This window comes from Neltuma alba, unplaced genomic scaffold, assembly GCF_004799145.2.
Source record: "Neltuma alba isolate B1F8T4 unplaced genomic scaffold, ASM479914v2 tig00010746_pilon, whole genome shotgun sequence".
In the NCBI taxonomy this organism is placed as follows: domain Eukaryota; kingdom Viridiplantae; phylum Streptophyta; class Magnoliopsida; order Fabales; family Fabaceae; genus Neltuma; species Neltuma alba.
In genome coordinates, this window is record NW_021635573.1 from 272015 (window position 1) to 292447 (window position 20433).

General features: G+C 31.7%; 1 protein-coding gene and 1 pseudogene across 3 annotated transcripts; both read right to left on the reverse strand.

Annotated features, from left to right (window-relative positions):
* Positions 1–1685: 1685 nt before the first annotated feature.
* On the reverse strand, positions 1686–10634 carry LOC114758768 (protein GDAP2 homolog). 3 transcript variants are annotated; one of them, XR_003741845.1, is made up of 16 exons: positions 10507–10624; positions 9595–9946; positions 8091–8168; positions 7711–7766; positions 7166–7285; positions 6995–7065; positions 6443–6536; positions 6088–6291; positions 4778–5029; positions 4276–4384; positions 3859–3926; positions 3005–3074; positions 2851–2925; positions 2672–2763; positions 2001–2163; positions 1686–1888 (listed from the first exon to the last, which is right to left on the reverse strand). XR_003741845.1 is itself a non-coding variant. In XM_028947860.1 (15 exons), the coding sequence occupies exons 2-15, from the start codon at positions 9910–9912 to the stop codon at positions 2097–2099; spliced, it is 1674 nt and encodes a 557-aa protein (XP_028803693.1). In that variant the 5' UTR covers positions 9913–9946; positions 10548–10634; the 3' UTR covers positions 1686–2096. The 3 variants fall into 3 exon arrangements, 2 of the variants coding, with proteins under 2 accessions (XP_028803693.1, XP_028803692.1); XM_028947860.1 differs by having other exon boundaries at positions 1686–2163; positions 10548–10634; XM_028947859.1 differs by having other exon boundaries at positions 1686–2163.
* Positions 10635–12466: 1832 nt separating this feature from the next.
* LOC114758738 (beta-galactosidase 15-like) lies at positions 12467–17893 on the reverse strand (annotated as a pseudogene).
* Positions 17894–20433: the final 2540 nt, after the last annotated feature.

Here is a 20433-nt window from a genome sequence, read left to right on the forward strand (position 1 = left end):
TTGGACCTAAGAAAAATTTAAAGTTAAAGATCCAAAATACCCATGAACTTTTACCGAAAGTTCACCCAACACCATGAATTTTCTTTAGGTTCAAATCTATCCATCAAAGTTTAAAAAGAAGTCAATAATACCAGTGTCATTAATGTCCCTTTTTTTAAGTAGTGGGACCCACGTTTTTTAAATAAAAATACCAAAAATAGCCCTAATGACAAAAAGTTATGGGTCAAATACCCATGGGTATTTTTTACCCTTAGTTTTTTTTTTGGTTTTGAACGGGGGTATTGTAGTAATTTCATTAAAAAAGCATGAATCCCACGGCTAAAAAAACGGATGTTAATGATGCTGGTATTATTGACCTTTTTTTAAACTTTGATAGGTAGATTTGAACCCAAAGAAAGTTCATGGTGTTTGGTGAATTTTTGGTAAAAATTTATAGGTATTTTTTACTTTTAATCCAAAAATTTATGATGTTAATGCCCATGGCAAAATATTTCATAGGTAAATTTGCTCCTCAATTTTAAAAGAAAAGAAAGTCTAAAAGGACCGATCCATGTTTAGATATTCATGTCCATTGATTCATTCCCTTTTCAAAACCTGAAAAACATACCGAAATTCATCAGCTGATAATATCCTTTACGCTTGATTACAGTAGGTATGTATTATCATTCATGAGTCTCTTTTTGCTTATTGACACTAACGATTTGAGATCACAAACACTTATAAGGAAGTTTTTATGCCATTAGCTCCATTCATGAATCTTAGTAATGTAATCATACTTTAAGAAAGTTTGCCAACCAAAATGTAATTCCCTTCCCATTGCAGAAGCCCAACCAAGCATCTAAATTAACTCTTCACATTAAGATCACATATAATTTTGTTTCACGAAATCAAACCAAACAAACATGCCATAGGTCTCAGTTTATTTCAGAATACACTTTATGAATGTGATCCAAATTATTGGAATATGTTATCTCCTATACACCAATGGGTAATAAAATTCAAAATTCTACCCCAAAGATAAAACAAATGAAGAGATGAGTAAGAATACACACTGGTGTAAAACACTAACAAACTTTTAGCATCATCATACCGTTAGTGGTGTTTTGGATTTTCTTTAAAATTACTTTGCTCTTTCCATAACAAAATGATTTAAATAACAACTATTAGGCCGAACAAATTGAGGGAAAAAAGCAAATAAGCCAATTATAAGCAATATAACTGTATGAAAAATGAATCCACTGCTCAATATAAATGTTTATAAATATTTTCATTTAAAACTTTCGGTACATACTTCGTATTTTACAAAATCAATTGAAAAACTGATTTTGAAAACTCTAATCGTCATTCCAAACAAGCTCATATATTGATATCACTGATTATTAATTTGTTTTGGTCTTTAAATGAATCTACCAATACATTGCTCTGGATAATGGATAACCAAAGGAAAAGGCAAAATTTCACATCTTATATCACCCCCCCGGGGGGGGGGGGGATACAGTAAATTTGCCCAACTTCATCTGGCTAACAATATTTTTGTTTTCGATCATAGCATTGTGTTTTTTTGGTTGCCATTGATCTTGGTTTGTTATTAACTTAAAAATATAATAGTTCATCCATAAATACATTACTCAAATTTACACATGCTAAAACTAACTATAATCAAGCAATTAAAGAGGGAAGCTAAGTGGACACAAAAACTCGTGCAATTGAAGATGGAAGGAAATATACATGAAAAATCTTTAAACTAGTTTGATTCAAATCTTCTCGTCTACCATCTACAAGCCACTGTACAAAGGCAACCGTCTAGATTCAACAGTGACCAAAACGACATTAAATTTTGCTGACAACTCAATAAAGAGATCACAAAGGAAAAAGAATTTTATTTCACCTACAGAGAAACAAATCAATGCTTAATAGATCAAAGACCAAAAAATAGCGCAGAGAGAAGAAAGATTCTTACACACTACATTTCAAACACATACAGGCCCTTATCTACTAACCGGTGAGAATGGGGGAAAAATAATGGAGAAACTAAAGCCATTGATGCTCTTGAACCAACAGATGGTAGAATTCCATATAAAGCTCAAGATCTTTGATTAATATACATATTTTGTTCTGTGATCCGCACGAACACCCTTTCCTCCATTGACTTCCAAGTCATGCCTGCATCAACAGAACATTAGAGAACTAACTTTTGTTGGGGCACCATCCATCGGTTCAACCCATCCCATGAAGGCTACGACTTAAATAAGTCCATTTGGTTTTCTTAACAGAAGTTTTATTTAAAGAACTTTCCGGATAAATATTTCATGGAAGAAAATATAAACATCAATGAATAGATGTATTTCATAAAATAATATCATAAGATGCACAAATTAAACTTCAATTGGGTTAAGCCAATAACAAACCTGTTTTGGCCCATGGGTTGAGTGGGCATGAAGTGTTTGGACCAACAAGGGGTTCTATAAGTTGACCCATCAAACAAATTATGTTTCGCAATGGCAATATTTACTGAAGAAATTGAAAATCCCCTCTTATCTACCAACAACTGCAAGGACACCCCTTTACTAAACAAATGGAAAGGCCCTCCCATATGTAAACAACTGCTCAAAACCCTTGAATACAATATGAGAATAAATGTTCATGGCTAAACAGGAAACAGAAACTCAACTGAAACACAAAATCTGGGATGGTCAACTGCTCACGAGGTATATATCTAAAGAGTTGCAGAAGTCGATCAGCATACACCACTTTCTTCCAAACCTGAAAGTTTATTGCAAATAATAATTATAAATGTAAGCTCCTCAAATAGGTCCAACTTCCACGCATAAAATGCAATCTCTAACATACCACATTGTCCACAAGCCACTGAAGCGTTAATATTGCCGTTTTTAGTCCAAAGGTTGGGTGAAGCACATAAATTGCCTACATACATCAAACTGAAAGATCAGAACAGAGACCATGAAGCTGTCATGTATCAAGGTTATCTCTGCACAGTGCATACATGCAGGTTTCGCCGGTGCTTCTGACCAAGTATCTGCTGTAATCTTTTCATCCAACCCAGGTCTGGTTGCCTATATATTCCAATAGTAGGGCGAAGAGAAGTAAAGATATAAATTTTATCAACAAAAATCTAGAGCAACCAATGTTAGAAGTTACTTGTAAATACATCATGAAACAACAAGCTTATATAAAATATTCTTCATTAACGTTCAAAACATGCTTCTCTTCCTGTATATCTTCTCCATTTTCATTTTTGTATTTATATTTTGGTTTGCCACTTTAAAATGCAGCTAGGAATAACAATGCATCAACGCATTTAACCTCACCAGGAAAACCATCTTCAGCAAAGGACCACATAATTAAGAAGCAATGTATCAAGTACTCTCAACAAAGGGACATATGATTAAGTGAATTCCAGATGCAAAAACATGAACGAAGCCAACAGATAAGTAAATGTTTTTTTCCTAACAATCACGCAAATTACTGTGGATATCATGCAAGATATCCGGTGACCAAAATACTATTGCAGATCTATACAAAAGCATACACATCTATGTTAAACCATATTTATCGCATCTCGATGGTTGAATTTCCATTTCCTTTTTGCTTACTGAATGGGGAACAGTTAATTACCCTAATTTTGGCTACTAAGTGTTTTTAATATATTCTAAATGGATACATAATTCAAAAAACATAACAACTAGTTGGCAAATGAAGGTCTACAGATAGTCCATTTCCTCTACATGCACTGACAATTTTTTCAAGATGGACAGCCCTAAGAATATAAGAAACCACTATTTGCTTAAAAGAAATTGCTAATATGTACTCTGCACAGTTTTATCATATAAAACTTACATCTGCAGAGATGCAGCAGAGTGGAAGTAAACAATCGTATAAGGCTTCTGTATTAAAGGCTCGAACTCCTGAAATTTTGACGCCAAAATGATTTATTACATTTAAAAAGTAAACAGGAAATAGGAAATATAAAAACTAGAATTTATTGCTAGAAATCAGTTACAAAGAGGGAATATGGACAGGGTTATAAGACTCATCAATTATTATAGGATGTGTTACAGACTAGAAGGGTTTAAAGCGAGATTGCTGCCTGAATATATGTGTGCAAATGATCAAGGTTTCTCATTCAACGTATCGATGCTTTAATGATAAATTTCAACAGCACGCATTGCCAACATCCAGGAAATGAGATTTCATAATCACCAATGTTATGCTCAACCTAAATAAATGTCAAGAAGTAGATTATAAGCATATTACCTTTACCACGTAGAGCACAAATCGCTCCAGATCAAGACATCTGAGCAAAAAGTGTGCCCCCACAACAACCATAACAGGACGACCTTCGTTGTCTACTCCACCACGATAACTGAAAATAATATTACATTGATCATTACAAGAAAAGATTAATCTGAGCAATTGCAAAAAGCCTTCACATTGATCAGTTAAAATAAATAAGCTTGTCCGAAATTTTAAAGAGCATAAACATTATAATATAGAAGAATTGTATTATCCTGCATCACTATTTTATTATTCAGTTCCCAAAAGGAGAATGACCATATCATGATAACACAAACGAAACTATTTCAGTACACTCAACTTCTCTATTTTTGTAAAGATGGCAAACCATTCTCTACCAGGTATGCAAAGACCACCAACTAGCATGACTCACCAGTCATAACAGTGAAGTAAAATAGAGATTAGAAGTCATATCTAAATTGACTGTGCGAGCAAAACTTGAGATTGAAGTACAGATACTTACACAATTTTCATATCTGCAATTTCGGAAAGACTTAGAGAATTCGCTTTAGCAAGGTATCTAGAGTGAAGAGAATATTCTTCAGCAGCAGATAATGGAGGCGTGACAAGAGCACCAAATCCTAGCATTTTAGCTAAATTCCAGCCTCTTTGTGCTTCAGCAGCTTTCTCCCACTGCTCCTGACGTCTTTGATCTGGATCTTTTACTATGGACATGAAAGCAGGGTCCAGAAACAAACCTAATGATGACGAAGTCCTGTATAAGCCACACAGATCAGGAACACTCCATCACAAACGAACATTAGTCCAAAATACTAAGCAAATGAATCAAAAGGCAATTAATAATGACATATACATTCCGTTGGAAACCATAGTTAATTTTGTTGGAAATTATAGTTGATTTCAACTAACTTATTTTGTGTTTTCATTTTAATTAAGGATGACATTTTTTAGTTATTTTTGGACATCATTGTTCTCCTCTAGGATTAGTTATAGTGCTTGATTTCGACATGGTTAGACCCATCCCATTTTGATTAATATGATATTATTTTAAATATTTTGTTTTAGATAGACTTTATCAGAGCTTAAATCTCTCTTCTATCATCTACCAATGCAATGTTGCTTTCATCTAATTAAATACATTTAAAGGATTCTTGAAACCTGAATTTCCACACATTCCATATATTAAAAATACTTTTTATTTCAAGTAGAAAAATCGCAATTGTTGCTCCTGTGAATAAGGATAGGATAGCAATGATTTGCTTTTAAGCTAGACTTTCAGAGAGCACATCGCTGAGTTAGTATGGGCTTTCTAGATAAGGTTCCTGCAAGAAACTGGTTTTGCTCAAGTAAGAAAGAGTAGATTCAAGGTTTCCTTTCAGCGATCACATTTTCTGTGGTTGAAATAATGGGACATAAATGCTGGTACCATGGCCAGAAGGGAATCAGGCAAGAGACTTCATCTCCTTTATATTTTACTATAGTTCTGGATGTTTGTGCTAATGACTTTATTTGAAAGGAAAATTTGGGCAAGTGTTCCAGCATTAATGAAGAAATCCATATTGTGACTTCTTTTCTTTTTCTTTTTTCTTTTTTCTTTTTTTATTTTTGGGACTTCTTTAGCTAGTTTGAATTGTCAGGCTTTTGCAATGGCAGCCTCAAACCTATCTAGCAGTAAAAACTATGTAGATATTAAACCTCCCAAACTTTCAACATAGATGTATGTTAGATACACACAGAGATGGGGGAGAGGGAAAAATTAGAAAACAATTAAGATATAAGCAAAAACTTGTAAATCTTGAAACTATAACTAACCTGCGTATCGAGCCAACATCACCGATCAGAACATCAACTGAAGCTTCAGGAGATTTTACAACATTCTGTTTAGGCAAAGGCTTAATTCTGATTTTACGCTCGTCAATGGCAGTCTCACCATTCTCATCTCCAACATCTGCAGGAAGCTTTGTTGAAGCCACCTCCTCCTCATGGTTATCACGAGGAAAGTAAAGCGGAAGCAACCTACATAGAATGTTTCAAAATAACAAGTCGATAGGGAATAAAGTATGCAAAAGTAAGATTGGTAAGAAAGTCAACCAACATTGGATAACTTTCAAAGACTAGTTTCACTCATAACAGTGCAAGTAGTGAAAACCACAAGACTTGAAAATACCTTTTATATATCTCAGTATCAGTTGTGCTGATAGTGCAAAAGACAACAGCTGTTATGTTGGCTTTATGCTTCTCAAGAAACCTTCGCACAGTCCCTGTATAACAGACATTAATAAGAAAAAGGGGACAAAGGGAAACAAAAATAAGAAGGCAGTGATTTAGCCACTGTTATTCAACAATATGAAATCAACCGCTAGCTTAACAACAGAGGAAGCATGCACCACACTCTCAGATGTATTTAAGAATTGTGCATTATGGTAAGTATTATGCACATATAGATATTCCTAATATGCATTAAGGTTTCCTTCTAATAATGCACCTCCCTGTCAACCCTTAGTTTTATAAAAACATTTTTTTTTATATTAAGCCTTTACAGCAGCTACCTTTCATATGGAAAACTGTAATGAAATAGTTATAACACGTCTCAAAATGATTGGGGCAATTTTGATTCTCTGAGGTTGCTAATGTTATCCTATATGATTTATAAGGTGAGGGTAACTATCACAGGAATCATATTAGAAAAAGTAACATCATGAAGGAAAAAATATCTCACTAATAGCCACATGCGCAGCTGGTTCACGGGGATAATTCTTTGCCTCCGTATAAATACAACTCGTAGCTATGCTGCATACATATGTGCCCAAGATCATAAGAAACAATATAGGAGATGCACCAAAACCAAAACTTTTGCAAGGATGAAATGATATGAAATGTTTAAATAAACCTGCAAAGACCATTTTCAATCAGAAGCTCCAGGCACGAACGATAGCAATGACTTAAAGCATTTTCTGCAGCAGTATGGTACTTCACAGCATACTTAGGACCAACAGTATGTATGACTCTCCTACAAAATTTACAGAAGGAATAAAACTTAGTATACAAGAAATACAGCTTATTGCTGAGAAATTGCATGTAACTAAGGAAGAATTACACATGAGACAAAGGGGTAGAAAACAATGGCATAAAAAGTGCAGCAAGATACAATTAACAATCTTAGATCCAAACTACAAGAAAAGAACAAGCATGCAGCTTAGCATTTGCAGAAACGCATCCACCATTTAACAAACTACAATATGCAAATCCCACACCCCCTACCAAACATCCAAAATGACACAAAATCAGTAATAGAAAGCATCTTGTAATAAATGCAACACTCTGACTGAAATGAAAACGAATTGTCAGTGTCCATTCTCCGGGCAAAAGCCATGTTTGCATAGCGGAGTGGTCTAATAAGTACATGAAAGAGGGTCATATAGGCCAAATACCAACCTTGCGGGGAGGTCATATGCACTAGTAACTTTAGCCATTCCTGTTCGACATCCACCCTGTCAAGAATAAAGATACAAAATCAGTATATGCCGACATTGAACTTGTCACTTCTAGAAAACTTGTCATAACTCATGCCACTGAGACAACACAATTTATCAGAGAATTTTATTGGAAACAAACAGGTTCACATATATGCAACAACAATACCTCAGTTAATATTCGAACTAAAACCTTAAATTCACAAAAGAATTAAAAAATTATAAGTAATAAAAAGTATTAAACTCATAACTAATGCCCCAGGCTCACATACTATCAAAATTATGCGCATAAAGTATAATTTTTTTCTGAAGCAATTAGAAAGAACATATGATTAACCATACCAGTGTCATACATTCTTCTGCAAGACCAGGTCCAGCTGCAGCATGCAACCCAGGGCTGCTATGTGCTTCATCCAAGTTCTGTTGACCCAGAAAATAATTGGTTAAAAAAATATGGGCTGGTAAGGTCCATTTTATTTACTACACGTTCAGTTCAACATGCTTAATAGCAGTGGCAAATACATATATTTCAGTCAGTACAGAGAAGGAACAATAAATGCATACTTCTAAACTCTATCACCTAAGTGTTTATAACAATTTTATGAAGCAAGTGAAATTATCTCTTCATTGGTAATGATGTTCACAAGAATAAGGTAATTTCTGCATCTTTGTAGCTGTCATGTCAAAGAAATATATTCATTGTCTTTCCAATTTCTAGCTACACAATTTGAGACAAATAAAAGGGGCGATTGGAGATGTAGCAGGCGCAATATGAAAATCAATATATACCTATAATAGAAATTTGCAAAAACTATAGGGGGCATTTTCTCACGAGTCCATATAGTGGATCCACCAGGACAGCCCCTGCTCAATAGTTACCTTATATTACATGATGACACCAATCAGGGTGATTAAAATGTTTGGCCACAAGAATATTATTAACAGGACCCAAGGTAAGGATAAAAAGCATTTCCAATGTAATATAATACCCGAGCTAGCAAGCAGACACAAGATAGCTCATAGCATTAAGTGCCACACACATATTTGGGGGAAAATAACTCTTGCCATTTTTTCATAGATAGAGACATATTAATACAAAATAACTCTTATTAGGCTACATATCATAGCTTTATTCAGCAACAGAATCATCGTTAACCAAAAATTTCATTGCTTCCAGACACCAGACAGTTTAGTATTGCCAGACGCTTTTGGGCTTAAGTCAAAAGGTAACAACAGAAAATGGTTAGCTCTATGCAAAAGAACAGAAATCAGGAACCCCTAACATACAACTGACCCAGACAAAAAATATATTTTTAAGTTCATGGTAGGTGGGTATATTATCAAAAACCCTTAAACAGAATAGTCATTTCACATAACAGAACAAATGCATTGGTGCCCTTTCTGCCCCTACTTCCAACATGTTTCCCAGTACCCCTTCAAGGGTTATTATCGAGCAAGAAAAGTACAAGAAAAAATAAGCAGAGAAACATAACGAACATTTAATCTATTTATTGCGGACTGAAACACCCAGCACACTGCAACAGAAGTCAATAAAGCAGATTTCACTTTAGCTTCGCCCAACAGGAAAAAATTGGATTTATAATTTTATCAGGAAAGTTCTACAATCAATTGTCTTCTAAAGCACTACCACATAAAGTCATATAAAAACAAAACATAAGTTCCAACATGCGAATTTGTTTTGGCAGTCCATAATATTCTTTGCAAATAACAGAAAACATGATTATGGCAACTAGAATTTACCGTTATCAATTATAGAAAGTTCAAATCAGATGATAAGGAACATATATACACATAACACATACATGTGCGCATGCATATAACATACCTCATTTGTCGAATTTACTACAGCATCCACTGCGAGATTCCAGGGATCCCCCCTCCACAAATAAATCTTTGAATTAATTTCATGGTCAACCGGAAACCTTGCCACTGACCCAAAGCCACCCCCCTGTGTTCCTGATGTAAACGTTAACGGGTCAGGAAAATTTGAGCAAGAATACGATGGATCTCCATTGTCATACTCCAAGGAAGGCCTATGCTCGGCATCACCCCATCGTGGAATCTGATCTAAAATCACAATGGAATCCCCATTATCAGTCGGCAATCCACCTCGGGTTGTGGCTGACCCCACAGGCTGGTACATTTGCGTAACTCCGATTTATCTCTTCTTGAGGTTTCTGTGCCAAGAAAATTATAACAACTCACAGGTGACAGGTTTTACATTCCAAAATACAAGTAAAAGTAGCTCTAATGGAATTAGAGACAAAGACTAGAAGGAAACTCGAACAGGAAGTTCTGTCGGCCACAATAAAGATCTTTCAATACATACAATTACCTCCATTAAACAAACCAGAACCTTCCCTCCAAATTCTCTTCAAAGTAACCGACGTAAATCAAGATTTCAGACAAAATTTTCAAGATTCCTCCTACTCATAAATCATTCTCGTTTGGAAACCACAAAAATCCAGGGAAAAGAATTATGAATATGAAAATCTGATTGCATAGCACCAAAAGCAAACAAAACTATGCATGGCATACTTCAATAGCTATTTCCAAGAGTAATTCCGAAACAAAAGCAGACGCTGATCTTATACTTGCATTAAGAACGTTTAAGGGATAATTGATTAGAATCAAAACCCTCACCTGAGATTTTGTGGGAAGAAATGAAAACGAAAATCTCAGATATATGAACACAACCAAAAAATGACGACAATAATTTCGAACCCAAAAAAACTACCTGGAACTAGATTCTGGGTGGAGAAAATGAATTCTGTTTACGTCCTTTCCCCCTCTGATTTTCTGCGTGGGAATGGCTCAGAAATACAGCTCATTACTGGGTTGACGACGATGAACTTGCAAAGTGCCTTCAACCGGGATAGAATTTCGATGAAAAATTATTATAATATATATATATATATATATCTCTCTCTCTCTCTCTCTCTCACACGCACACACACACACACACAAGCGTCCTGGCTTTTTGTCCTTTTCTGTGCCACTCGAACAAATTATTAACTGATAAATTGTATTTTTTCCTTAGTTCTGATCAGTAATATTTGTTTTTGGTCAAAATAAATCACTACTCTTTGTCTATAACATGAAAATATATGTGATTTATTTTCTAATATAATGATAACAATAATTTTAAAAGAAATAATTTGAAAAACACTTCGTAAGTTGAAAAAAAATCGTCATAATTTGGCAAAAATATTTAAAAAATAAAGTAATGTAATTTAATATTTAACATAAATAGATTTTTATAAATGTCATGAGTATCTTCATTATGGGTATATTTATATTTACATGTATAATGTATTATCTGAAAAACGAAAATATTTTAAAATAAAATAAAAATAAAATAAATCTCTATAACGTTAAATTGTGTTCAACGAAAAAATATTAGTATTTTTACGCCGTAATGAAGAATTTGATAGTTGATAGTTGATACTATTTTTTTTCCTCAGTAGCAATCATTGGTATCTAATATTTTATTTTTCAGTCATTAAAGTGCAAAATCAAAATGTGGCTCTGAGACTTGATAATACTACTCCGGTCCTTAATGTAAGACCCATTTAACTAATTTGATTAGATTAATGAAATTAGGTAAGTTAGTTAATTATAAGAAAAGTAACACATTTTTCCTAAAACACCACAATCATCTTTTTTAATACTCCTCTCCTTCTTCTTTTGATTATGGTTGAGGGAATATCTATAGGGGTAATTTAGAGAAAATTGATAAATATGAGAAATGGATCTTATATTTAGGATCAAAACCAACTCAAGAATTGGATCTTATATTAAGGATCGGAGGAGTATATACCAATCCTATTTGTAAACCACGCTTTAATTTTTTCATTAAAATATAATAATTTTTTAATTTTATTTTTATTTAATATATATATCTTTCAAAAAAATTAACTATCTATATTATAATAAATAAAGGACAAAATAGTAACTTATAAAAAGAACTGAAAATTTTTTTCTCTCTATCTTATAAATAAAACCTGATGATCCAATTTAATTTCTCTTTGAAATTAAATGCGCATGTAACTAGATATTGGTAATCATGATAAGTATATTAATTAAAAATATTAAGAGCTATATTCATCCCAAAAAATAAATAGGAGCTATTCATTGCGGTTAATTTTGAATTGAACTCAACTCTCTATAAATATACTTGGCTCAATGTCAAGGATTTTTAAGGTTGAGCTTTACTTTTTGCTCTTGAATTAATATTTAATTTGAATGTTAAAAATTCTCAACTACGTTTATATCAAGTTTAATTTTTAAAATAACAATAATTATTATCAAAATTTATTATTTGAGACTAATGATATTAGGATTAGAGGACTAAAAAATACTTTATAAATTTAAGAGATTAAAATAAAATCATGTATAAAATTAAATGATCAAATGTGCGCCATTGCTTTAATTTTTGTCTAAAAAATTGGATAAAATAGACCCTACCCAAGGTAAGAAGTGCTAGAGTAAAATGCCAAAAATAATATGACTAATTTAGATATTAAAAATAATACTAAACTTCATCGAGTAATAAAGATCAAATGACATACATCTAAATTGAAGAATTAAAGAAACTAGCTAAAATTTTGAGGAAAAAAAACAAGAAGCGAAAATAGAAAAGACCCCAACTAAAAAATCTACTTTCTTCACTTAAAATATATATATATTATTTTTTTTCATTTGCAAATTGCCTCCACGGCCAACCTATTCTCCTTGTCTGTGCCACACCCGCTAGCTCCAAGCACTTCCTCAGTAACATCAAAAGAACACATTTGCTTGCCAGTACAAAGCTGCAAGAATAATTTAAAAAAAAAAACCATTATTACTCTAAATAATGTGATTAATTATAATTAATCCCCAATAATTTTCATGAATTGATTTTTATTTAATTTATATAGCGTACCTTATTGATGGCTGATAACGCTTGTGGGGATTCACAAGAACCCTTTTGAAAGGATCCACAAGAACCCTTTTGAAAGGATCCACAAGAACCAGAGGATTGGCCAAAGCTGGCAAACTTGATCTCAGAGATGACTTGTTCTTTATTGCAAGCTAACTCCAGCTTGTGGTTTTCATAAGCATTGGCACAAATCTTCTCAGGTATCACAGTTCCAATCCTCACGTCATTTGGATTCCCTCCTTTATCCTCAAACACTACCAATGAGTTCAGTCCTACAAGGTTCAGAAAAGACCTTGGAACATGGTACCTAATCATCACCAAGAAAAAGAAAATACAAATACTAAATATGTTAGTAGATTTTTTTTTTAACGAAATAATTTCAGCCTTGCAATACCCTAAAAAAAGAATTATTAATAATAAAGTTGCATTGTTTATAAGATGTAAAGAGTTCTCTTCAAATACTAATGACTTTATAGTGTAGCAGCATGAAAGCTTTTCTGTACGAGGAAGATCACGGGTTTTGATTAGTACTTACCCATTTAATTCCAAAAAAAAAAAATCTCCTCGAATGGACATAGTACATATGAAAAGAGAGAATCCCATAAGTCAGACACATAGGGCCTCCGAGACCTTTTCATCTTTTTCTCTTTTGACTCGGATCCTCATGTTGTGTATTGGTAAGTTGTGCTAGTCATAAGATATTATGAATAGATATTTATATGAATTATCTCCAAATAAACATATTAACAAGGTTATTTAAAATAAGTGCTTTAATTTTACAATTTAAAAGATAATACTCATTTCACATATCTAATTGTATATATCTCGTAAAACGCCCTAAGATGTCTAATCAATCAACTTAACATTATTATGTCAAATGTCCTCTATACCTAACAAGAGAATCCTATGCACATGAAAATTGCGGGAGGCTTCAAACTACGCACATGTGATCTACGTGGAGTTGAAGATAAAAATTGAATATATATATATATATATATAAATATATATATAGAGCTAGGAATTGAGAAGAATGGTTAATTACCATCTTTGAGTAGGGTTGCCACAGTTGGTCAAGCACTTGTTAGATTTATAGGGTCCACGGTAGTCACAAGAGGCTGAGCAACCATCCTGACCTGCAATATAACTTGACCAATACCTTCCTAAGCTATTCCCATTAACCCAAGCTTCTCCTTTCCCTAATCCCTTCAAATCCAGCACCACTGCATCTCTCCCACTTGGACTCTTGAACCATGTCTATACATATATATATATATATATATATATATATATAACTTAGAGTTAGCTTAATTAATAACATGTACAGAAAAAACAGACAATAACAATATACTATAAATAATATATGTTTATGAACATGTTGTCTTGTTTTTATATTACCTTGTACCAAACTAGGGGTTTGTCCTTTGGAAGGCCAAAAATAAGCCAAGGCTTGATGGCATTTGGAAGGCTATAGAGTTGATCAAGCTGACCTTGCAATCCCACTTTGTAAGCCCATTGATTCTTTGAGATATCAACTATTTGCTCTTTACCACTTTCATTTGCAGCCAACACAACAGGTCCCAGGATTCCCACTTTCACATTGTCAAAGAATGCTCCATAGTTCTATATATTCATCATCCAACACAGAAACACAAATTCTCAGAGAGATTAATTATATATATATATCTGTATGTAATATCATCAATAATCTTAATCTGTTTATTATTATATCACTTACTGGTAATCCAACAGTGCCACTGAGAAGAGCAATCTCGTTCTTTCCAAGATCAGTTTGATCTTGGACTCAAATTGAAACTGATAGTGTCCATTCTCAGTAAATTGAGAACCTGGCAACCACAATATGATATATGATTAGGGTTTTCAGTTAATTAAGAAATACTACCTTGATTCCTAATAAAGAGTTAGATAATTAATTGAAAATATCAAGAAAATTAACTAAGTTAATTATTTCTAACAAACATGTGTCAGTTTTCCTAAACTACACTATTTAATTATCTGTATTGAAATTGCTCATTGATGAAAACCATATTAATACGTACAATCAATAGAGATAAACTAAACATTTACAAGACAAAGTAGATTGAAGCTGATCAAAATAAATTCTTTATCTAGTTTCTATATCTGAGACTGAAGGGGGTGTGTGTGCGTGTGTGTGTCAAAGCTGTGAGTGAGAGACTACCAACACGGAGGCCATTGACAAAAACATGAATAAGGTGGCTAGAAGTGTTGACTCTGATTGAAACATCTTGACCCAAAAGAGGATCACTTTGATTATTAACATTAACACTTGTAGCGTACCACAAGTAATCACTTGTGTCATTAGTCACCACTTTCTGATCCAAAAGCTGTGAAGCTTTCATAGTCTTAACCTTAAACTTATTCTCTAGCGGTTCATTCCTCCATTCCCATTTCATTCTCTTCTTCTTCTTCATTCTCCATTCATCAATTCATCATCACAGTCGTCTGAGTATTCACCTACATGCATTCACATGAAATTAAACACAAAACCCTAATCTTTCATTGAAAATCTTGGTTAATATTACTATTATCATATATAGACATACACACGCATGTATAGAGGTTTAACATTCTTGTTGGTCCTAACATTTTGATTTTGATCTACGTACATCCACATGCTTTTAATTGTCTCTACACTTAATCTCGACCAAGTCTTTACAAAACTAGAAAGATCAAAACCAAAATTTGATCAAACTATAAGGACTAACAATGGTATTAATATATATATATATATATATATAATATCCTGAATATATGAAGCATTCTTACCTTTGCAGTATTGTAAACTTCTCTGGAACAATTTTGGAGGATTGTAACAGACCAAGCAGGGACAGTGTAAGTCTTATTTCGGAAGGTTACAGTGGCATCACTGGTCTCATTTTTATTTCCCAGGAAGCAAACTAAGTGTTCCTTATGTTCATATGATGTGCCCTATAAAATATTAAAAACAATAATTAATCTATGAAGAATTTGGTATAGAAGAATTATATAATAATCAATAATCACTATAAAAAAATCACTTACAGTAACCATATTTCCAAAATCAGTAGTTGTTCGGTTGCCGTAGGTCAAAGCCATCTCTGATGCCATAAGGATGCGATGGAGCTGGTTGAGGTGACCCCACTTGGGTTGATTCACATTTCCTAAGAAATTTGTCAATTAATTATCATAATTAACTAATTTTGAGTAATTAATTAAGTAATATAATAATTACGAAACTAAATATATACTCTATATTTTATGTTTATGTATATACCATATTCATCGAGAGGGGCATCGTAATCATAAGAAGTGGTGATATATGGTCCTCCTGCAGTTCGACCAAAATTGGTCCCACCATGGTACTGTAATTAAAAAAACCAAACCAAATTCAATTAATTAGATTAATCAGACAATTAATTAAAAATTAATAAATAATAAATTAATTAATTTAATTTAGTTACTACCATATAGTAGTTTTGGAGAGTGCCACCGTATTGGTAAAAGCTTGCAACAGCAAAAGCCACATCCTCTGCAGTTCTATGAGGATCTTGACCACCCCAATTCTTATACCTGATAATTAAAAAAATTCAATTAAACAAACTTAATAGTATTAATTTTATTATAATTATACATAAATCAGAAAAATTAATCAAAGGGAAAATTATAAAATTAAGAAAATTTACCAGCCTGTCCAATTCTCAGTCCACACCTTTGGTGAATTCTTGTTGTTGGGAGTGAATTCATCACAATAATAACCATTGCATGTATTAATCTAATTTAGGAATTCAATTAAAAAATAAATTAATGAATAATTAGCTTTGAATCATTTAAAAAAAATTAAAAAACATTTTAACTTAATTATATTTAAAATTTTACCATAGGCTGTGGAGCATTAGATTGTTGACACATTACCCAAGGAACACCAATATGATATGAGTCCGCCAGTTGAGCACACCAATTCACATATTCTTTTCCAGCTTCACCATATTGACCCATAATATTTCCATACTCATTTTCAATCTTTTAAAGTTACAAAAAAAATATAAAATTAATAATTAAAAATGAGATTTTACGTTCAAAAATTAAAATCAATTAATTAACATAAAAAATATTTTATGATTAAAACCTGGGCAGAAATAATAGGTCCTCCTTGTGAGGCAAAGAGTTTCTCTTTTTTCATCATGTCCACGATGAGGGTTGTAAACCTTTTCATCTCATCCTATACATATAATTTAATAAAAGTGAATAAAATTATAAAATAAAATTGTTAAGCATAATTGAAATTAATTATCACATGAATAATATATATGCTTACCAGGTATGGTTTATTCATTGTCCTAAACTCAATGTTTGGAATATTATGCAACCAAACTGGAAATCCTCTGAAAACAGGAGGAAAAAATAGGTATAATTTTAATTACATTATGTGAATAATTATCTAATTAATTAAAGATAGATTAATACATTATTTAATATAAATTTAATTTATTACCCGTAATTCCATTCGGCACAAACATAAGGACCAATTCGAAGTAAAGAATATAGCCCTTGTTTTTGAATTTCCTTAATGAATCTCACAAGATCGAGATTTCCAGTAAAATCATACTGCATAAATAAATAATAAATAATAAATAAATAAATTCATTAAATGAATTCTTAGATGACAATAATATATAATTAATTAAGAACCTGGCCACGTTGAGGCTCATGGGCGTTCCAGAAAACATAGGTCTCAATTACATTAAGACCACCTTCTTTTGATTTTCTAATCAAATCCGGCCACATCTGTTGGGGAAAAAAATAACATATATTAAACTTCATTGAATTACATGCTTATACATCCAAGTTCACTAAAAAAATTTCAACTTTTAAGAAAGTTATCTATATATATACACTTGACGTAAAATTTAAGGGAGTTCATATGGAATTTAGCCTTAAAAAACATACATAAAGATTATTTGGTTACTCGGATATCTGGTAATAGGATTTGGAAAAGTTACTGGATACCAGATAATAGTATTATACTGACCTGAGCAGTGCTACGAGGATAGTGAATGGAACCAGAGATGAGAATTCTTCTTTTGCCATCAATGGTGAAAGCTCTTCCATCATGTGACACATTTGTTGCTTTGGCTATGGCTATCAGAGCTATGCATAGTAGAACAATGGCTTCTTTTACTGCCATCTTCATCTTCTTCATGGGAAACCACGAACATATAATATGGTTTTTGGGTGATGAAAAGGGCTATTGTTTTTATATTGGATGGATATGGTAGGGCTCTTATTTAGTTAAATATTTAAATTCTAACTATCCAAAAAGATATATGTGATAGCCAGGAAGATTAGATATGTTGAGATGATACAGATGTGATGTGGTTTAGATTTTTAATAAAATCCTGTGACTTTCTGTATATTTTTCTTTGGTTAATGATTTTTGTCAAATCATATTGATATATTTACACGAACATCTAATCATTAAACTGTTATTGATTGAGAAAATTATATGAACATATTGTATATTTTAGATTTATATTATGATTACAAGTAAATATTGCTTATCCAAACAGTAGATATCTAGTTGCTTAGATTGGGGGGTTATGTTCTAAATAAATCAGAAGTCATCCCAATAGGTAGGAAACATGGGGCACATCCAAATTCCCAGCAAAAATGGAAACTAACTAGTACATAGCAATATTTTTGTATTTTTTGTTACGGATTAAGAACATTTTTTTTTTCACTGAGAAAATCAGATTTTTTTTAACAAAAAAAAAAAAATAAAAGTGATTTTTATAATTATAAAACTGGTTAATACAGATTTTAGTTGCTTAAGTTTGCATGAATTTTGATATTAGTCTAAATTCCCAGCAAAAATGGAAACTAACTAGTACATAGCAATATTTTTGTATTTTTTGTTACGGATTAAGAACATTTTTTTTTTCACTGAGAAAATCGGATTTTTTTTAACAAAAAAAAATAAAAGTGATTTTTATAATTATAAAACTGGTTAATACAGATTTTAGTTGCTTAAGTTTGCATGAATTTTGATTTTAGTCTCTCAAATTTTAAACCATAAGTTTTGGTTTCTCAATAGGCAAAATGATCCAATTTTTTATTAAATTATAAGGAACAATGTTTTAGATAAAAAGAAACTTAAAGGATCAAAACTTATTGTTTGAAATTTGAGGGGTTAAAACCAAAATAATAACAAACTTGAAGAACCAAAAATTATATTAACCCAAAATTAAAATGTAAAATAACTTATGATACTCATAAAAAAATTTTTGAAAAAATAAATATTACTTATTTTTCACTTTTAAATAAACAGCCCTAACATCACTGCCTTCTTTATAAAAAGATTATAACTAAAACTATGAATGCATAAAAAGATCTGAAAGTCAAGTCATATTTCCTAATTAAAATCCAAATTCTAAAAGGTAAATGGGATATCCTAATTTAAAATATATAGGGCTAACTACACAATTTCAGTTAATGATCAGTTCTATAACAAAATCTGAAAGTTAAATCATGTATCTTAATTTAAGTCTATACATATGGGTATAATTATATTCCATAAACAATTATCAGCAATAATAAGGTTTTCGGCCCCTCTAATCTCATAAAAATTTCTCAATTCTTAATTTCGTCATTTTGAATAAAAATAAATGGAAAAAAATATAATTTTTGGTCCTCAAATTTATCCTTATTTTGCTCTTGATTCCTTAAATTTCAAATGATAAGTTTTGGTTTTTCAAATTTCTTTTCATTTAAAGTATTTGTCTCTATAATTCAATATAAACTTGAACCATTCTACACTTAAAGGACCAAAATACAAATGAGGGAAAATTTAAGGACCAAATATTGTATGAATTCAAAATAAATAATATTCTTCCGGTCCTAAATATAAGATATATTTTGTAGTGTAAATTACATTTACACTACAAAATGAATCTTATATTTAGAACTGGAAGAGTACTATTCTTTTTTAAAAAGAATAACATGATATGGGTGAATAAACTCTCAAGATAATCACATCAGTTTTCATTATTTTGTGTAAACAATAAGATGCATTGTACATATGATTGTCGCTAACATGGAAATAGTTGATATATTAATTTATTGAAGTTATATTCATTACTACTCATTAGGGTTAACTGGCTAAGGTCCAAATTTCTTTAAAAAGTTTTTACTCAATAGTGCTGGGAATCCAGAAGATTTTTTAGAATGCAAATTTATTTTAAAAATTTAAAATCATAATATTGATATCATTTATCATTAAAAAATTACCGAACAATGTCATTATTTTAATGTTAATATTAGTTTTTTTAATGATAAAAAGTAATATTACTACTATTTTAAACTTTCAAAATAAATTTGTAAAAAAAACTTTCAAATGCACAGTACTTTTAAATAATAACTTTCAAAACAAATCTACACTTTAATTCTATTTATCATATGGTCGTCAATCAATCATCAATGGACGTGGATTCGAGTAGAAATTTTAGCCATTTAAGTTTTGATGCAGCAGAAAAACTACCTGACAAAAGTGTAATTAAAATTCACATTTATGAATTGAAATTCAGTCGAATTATTTAGGAAAATCTGAGTTAATTTCAAAATCGTTGTGTAAGTGGAATTGAATCGCCTTGTGTCCAAACTTAATCTTTTCGGGTGGGTGTCATGTAAGTATATATATATATAAAATCGTAACAAACACTTAGCGCCGAC

Excerpts from the sequence above, each read along its gene's own strand:
- LOC114758768 (XM_028947860.1), bottom strand. The coding sequence starts at position 9,912 with ATGTACCAGCCTGTGGGGTCAGCCACAACCCGAGGTGGATTGCCGACT. Across the intron at positions 7,066-7,165 it reads ATTGAAAATGGTCTTTGCAG|CATAGCTACGAGTTGTATTT; the intron begins GTTTATTTAAAC and ends ATATGTATGCAG. Across the intron at positions 6,292-6,442 it reads GATACTGAGATATATAAAAG|GTTGCTTCCGCTTTACTTTC; the intron begins GTATTTTCAAGT and ends CATTCTATGTAG.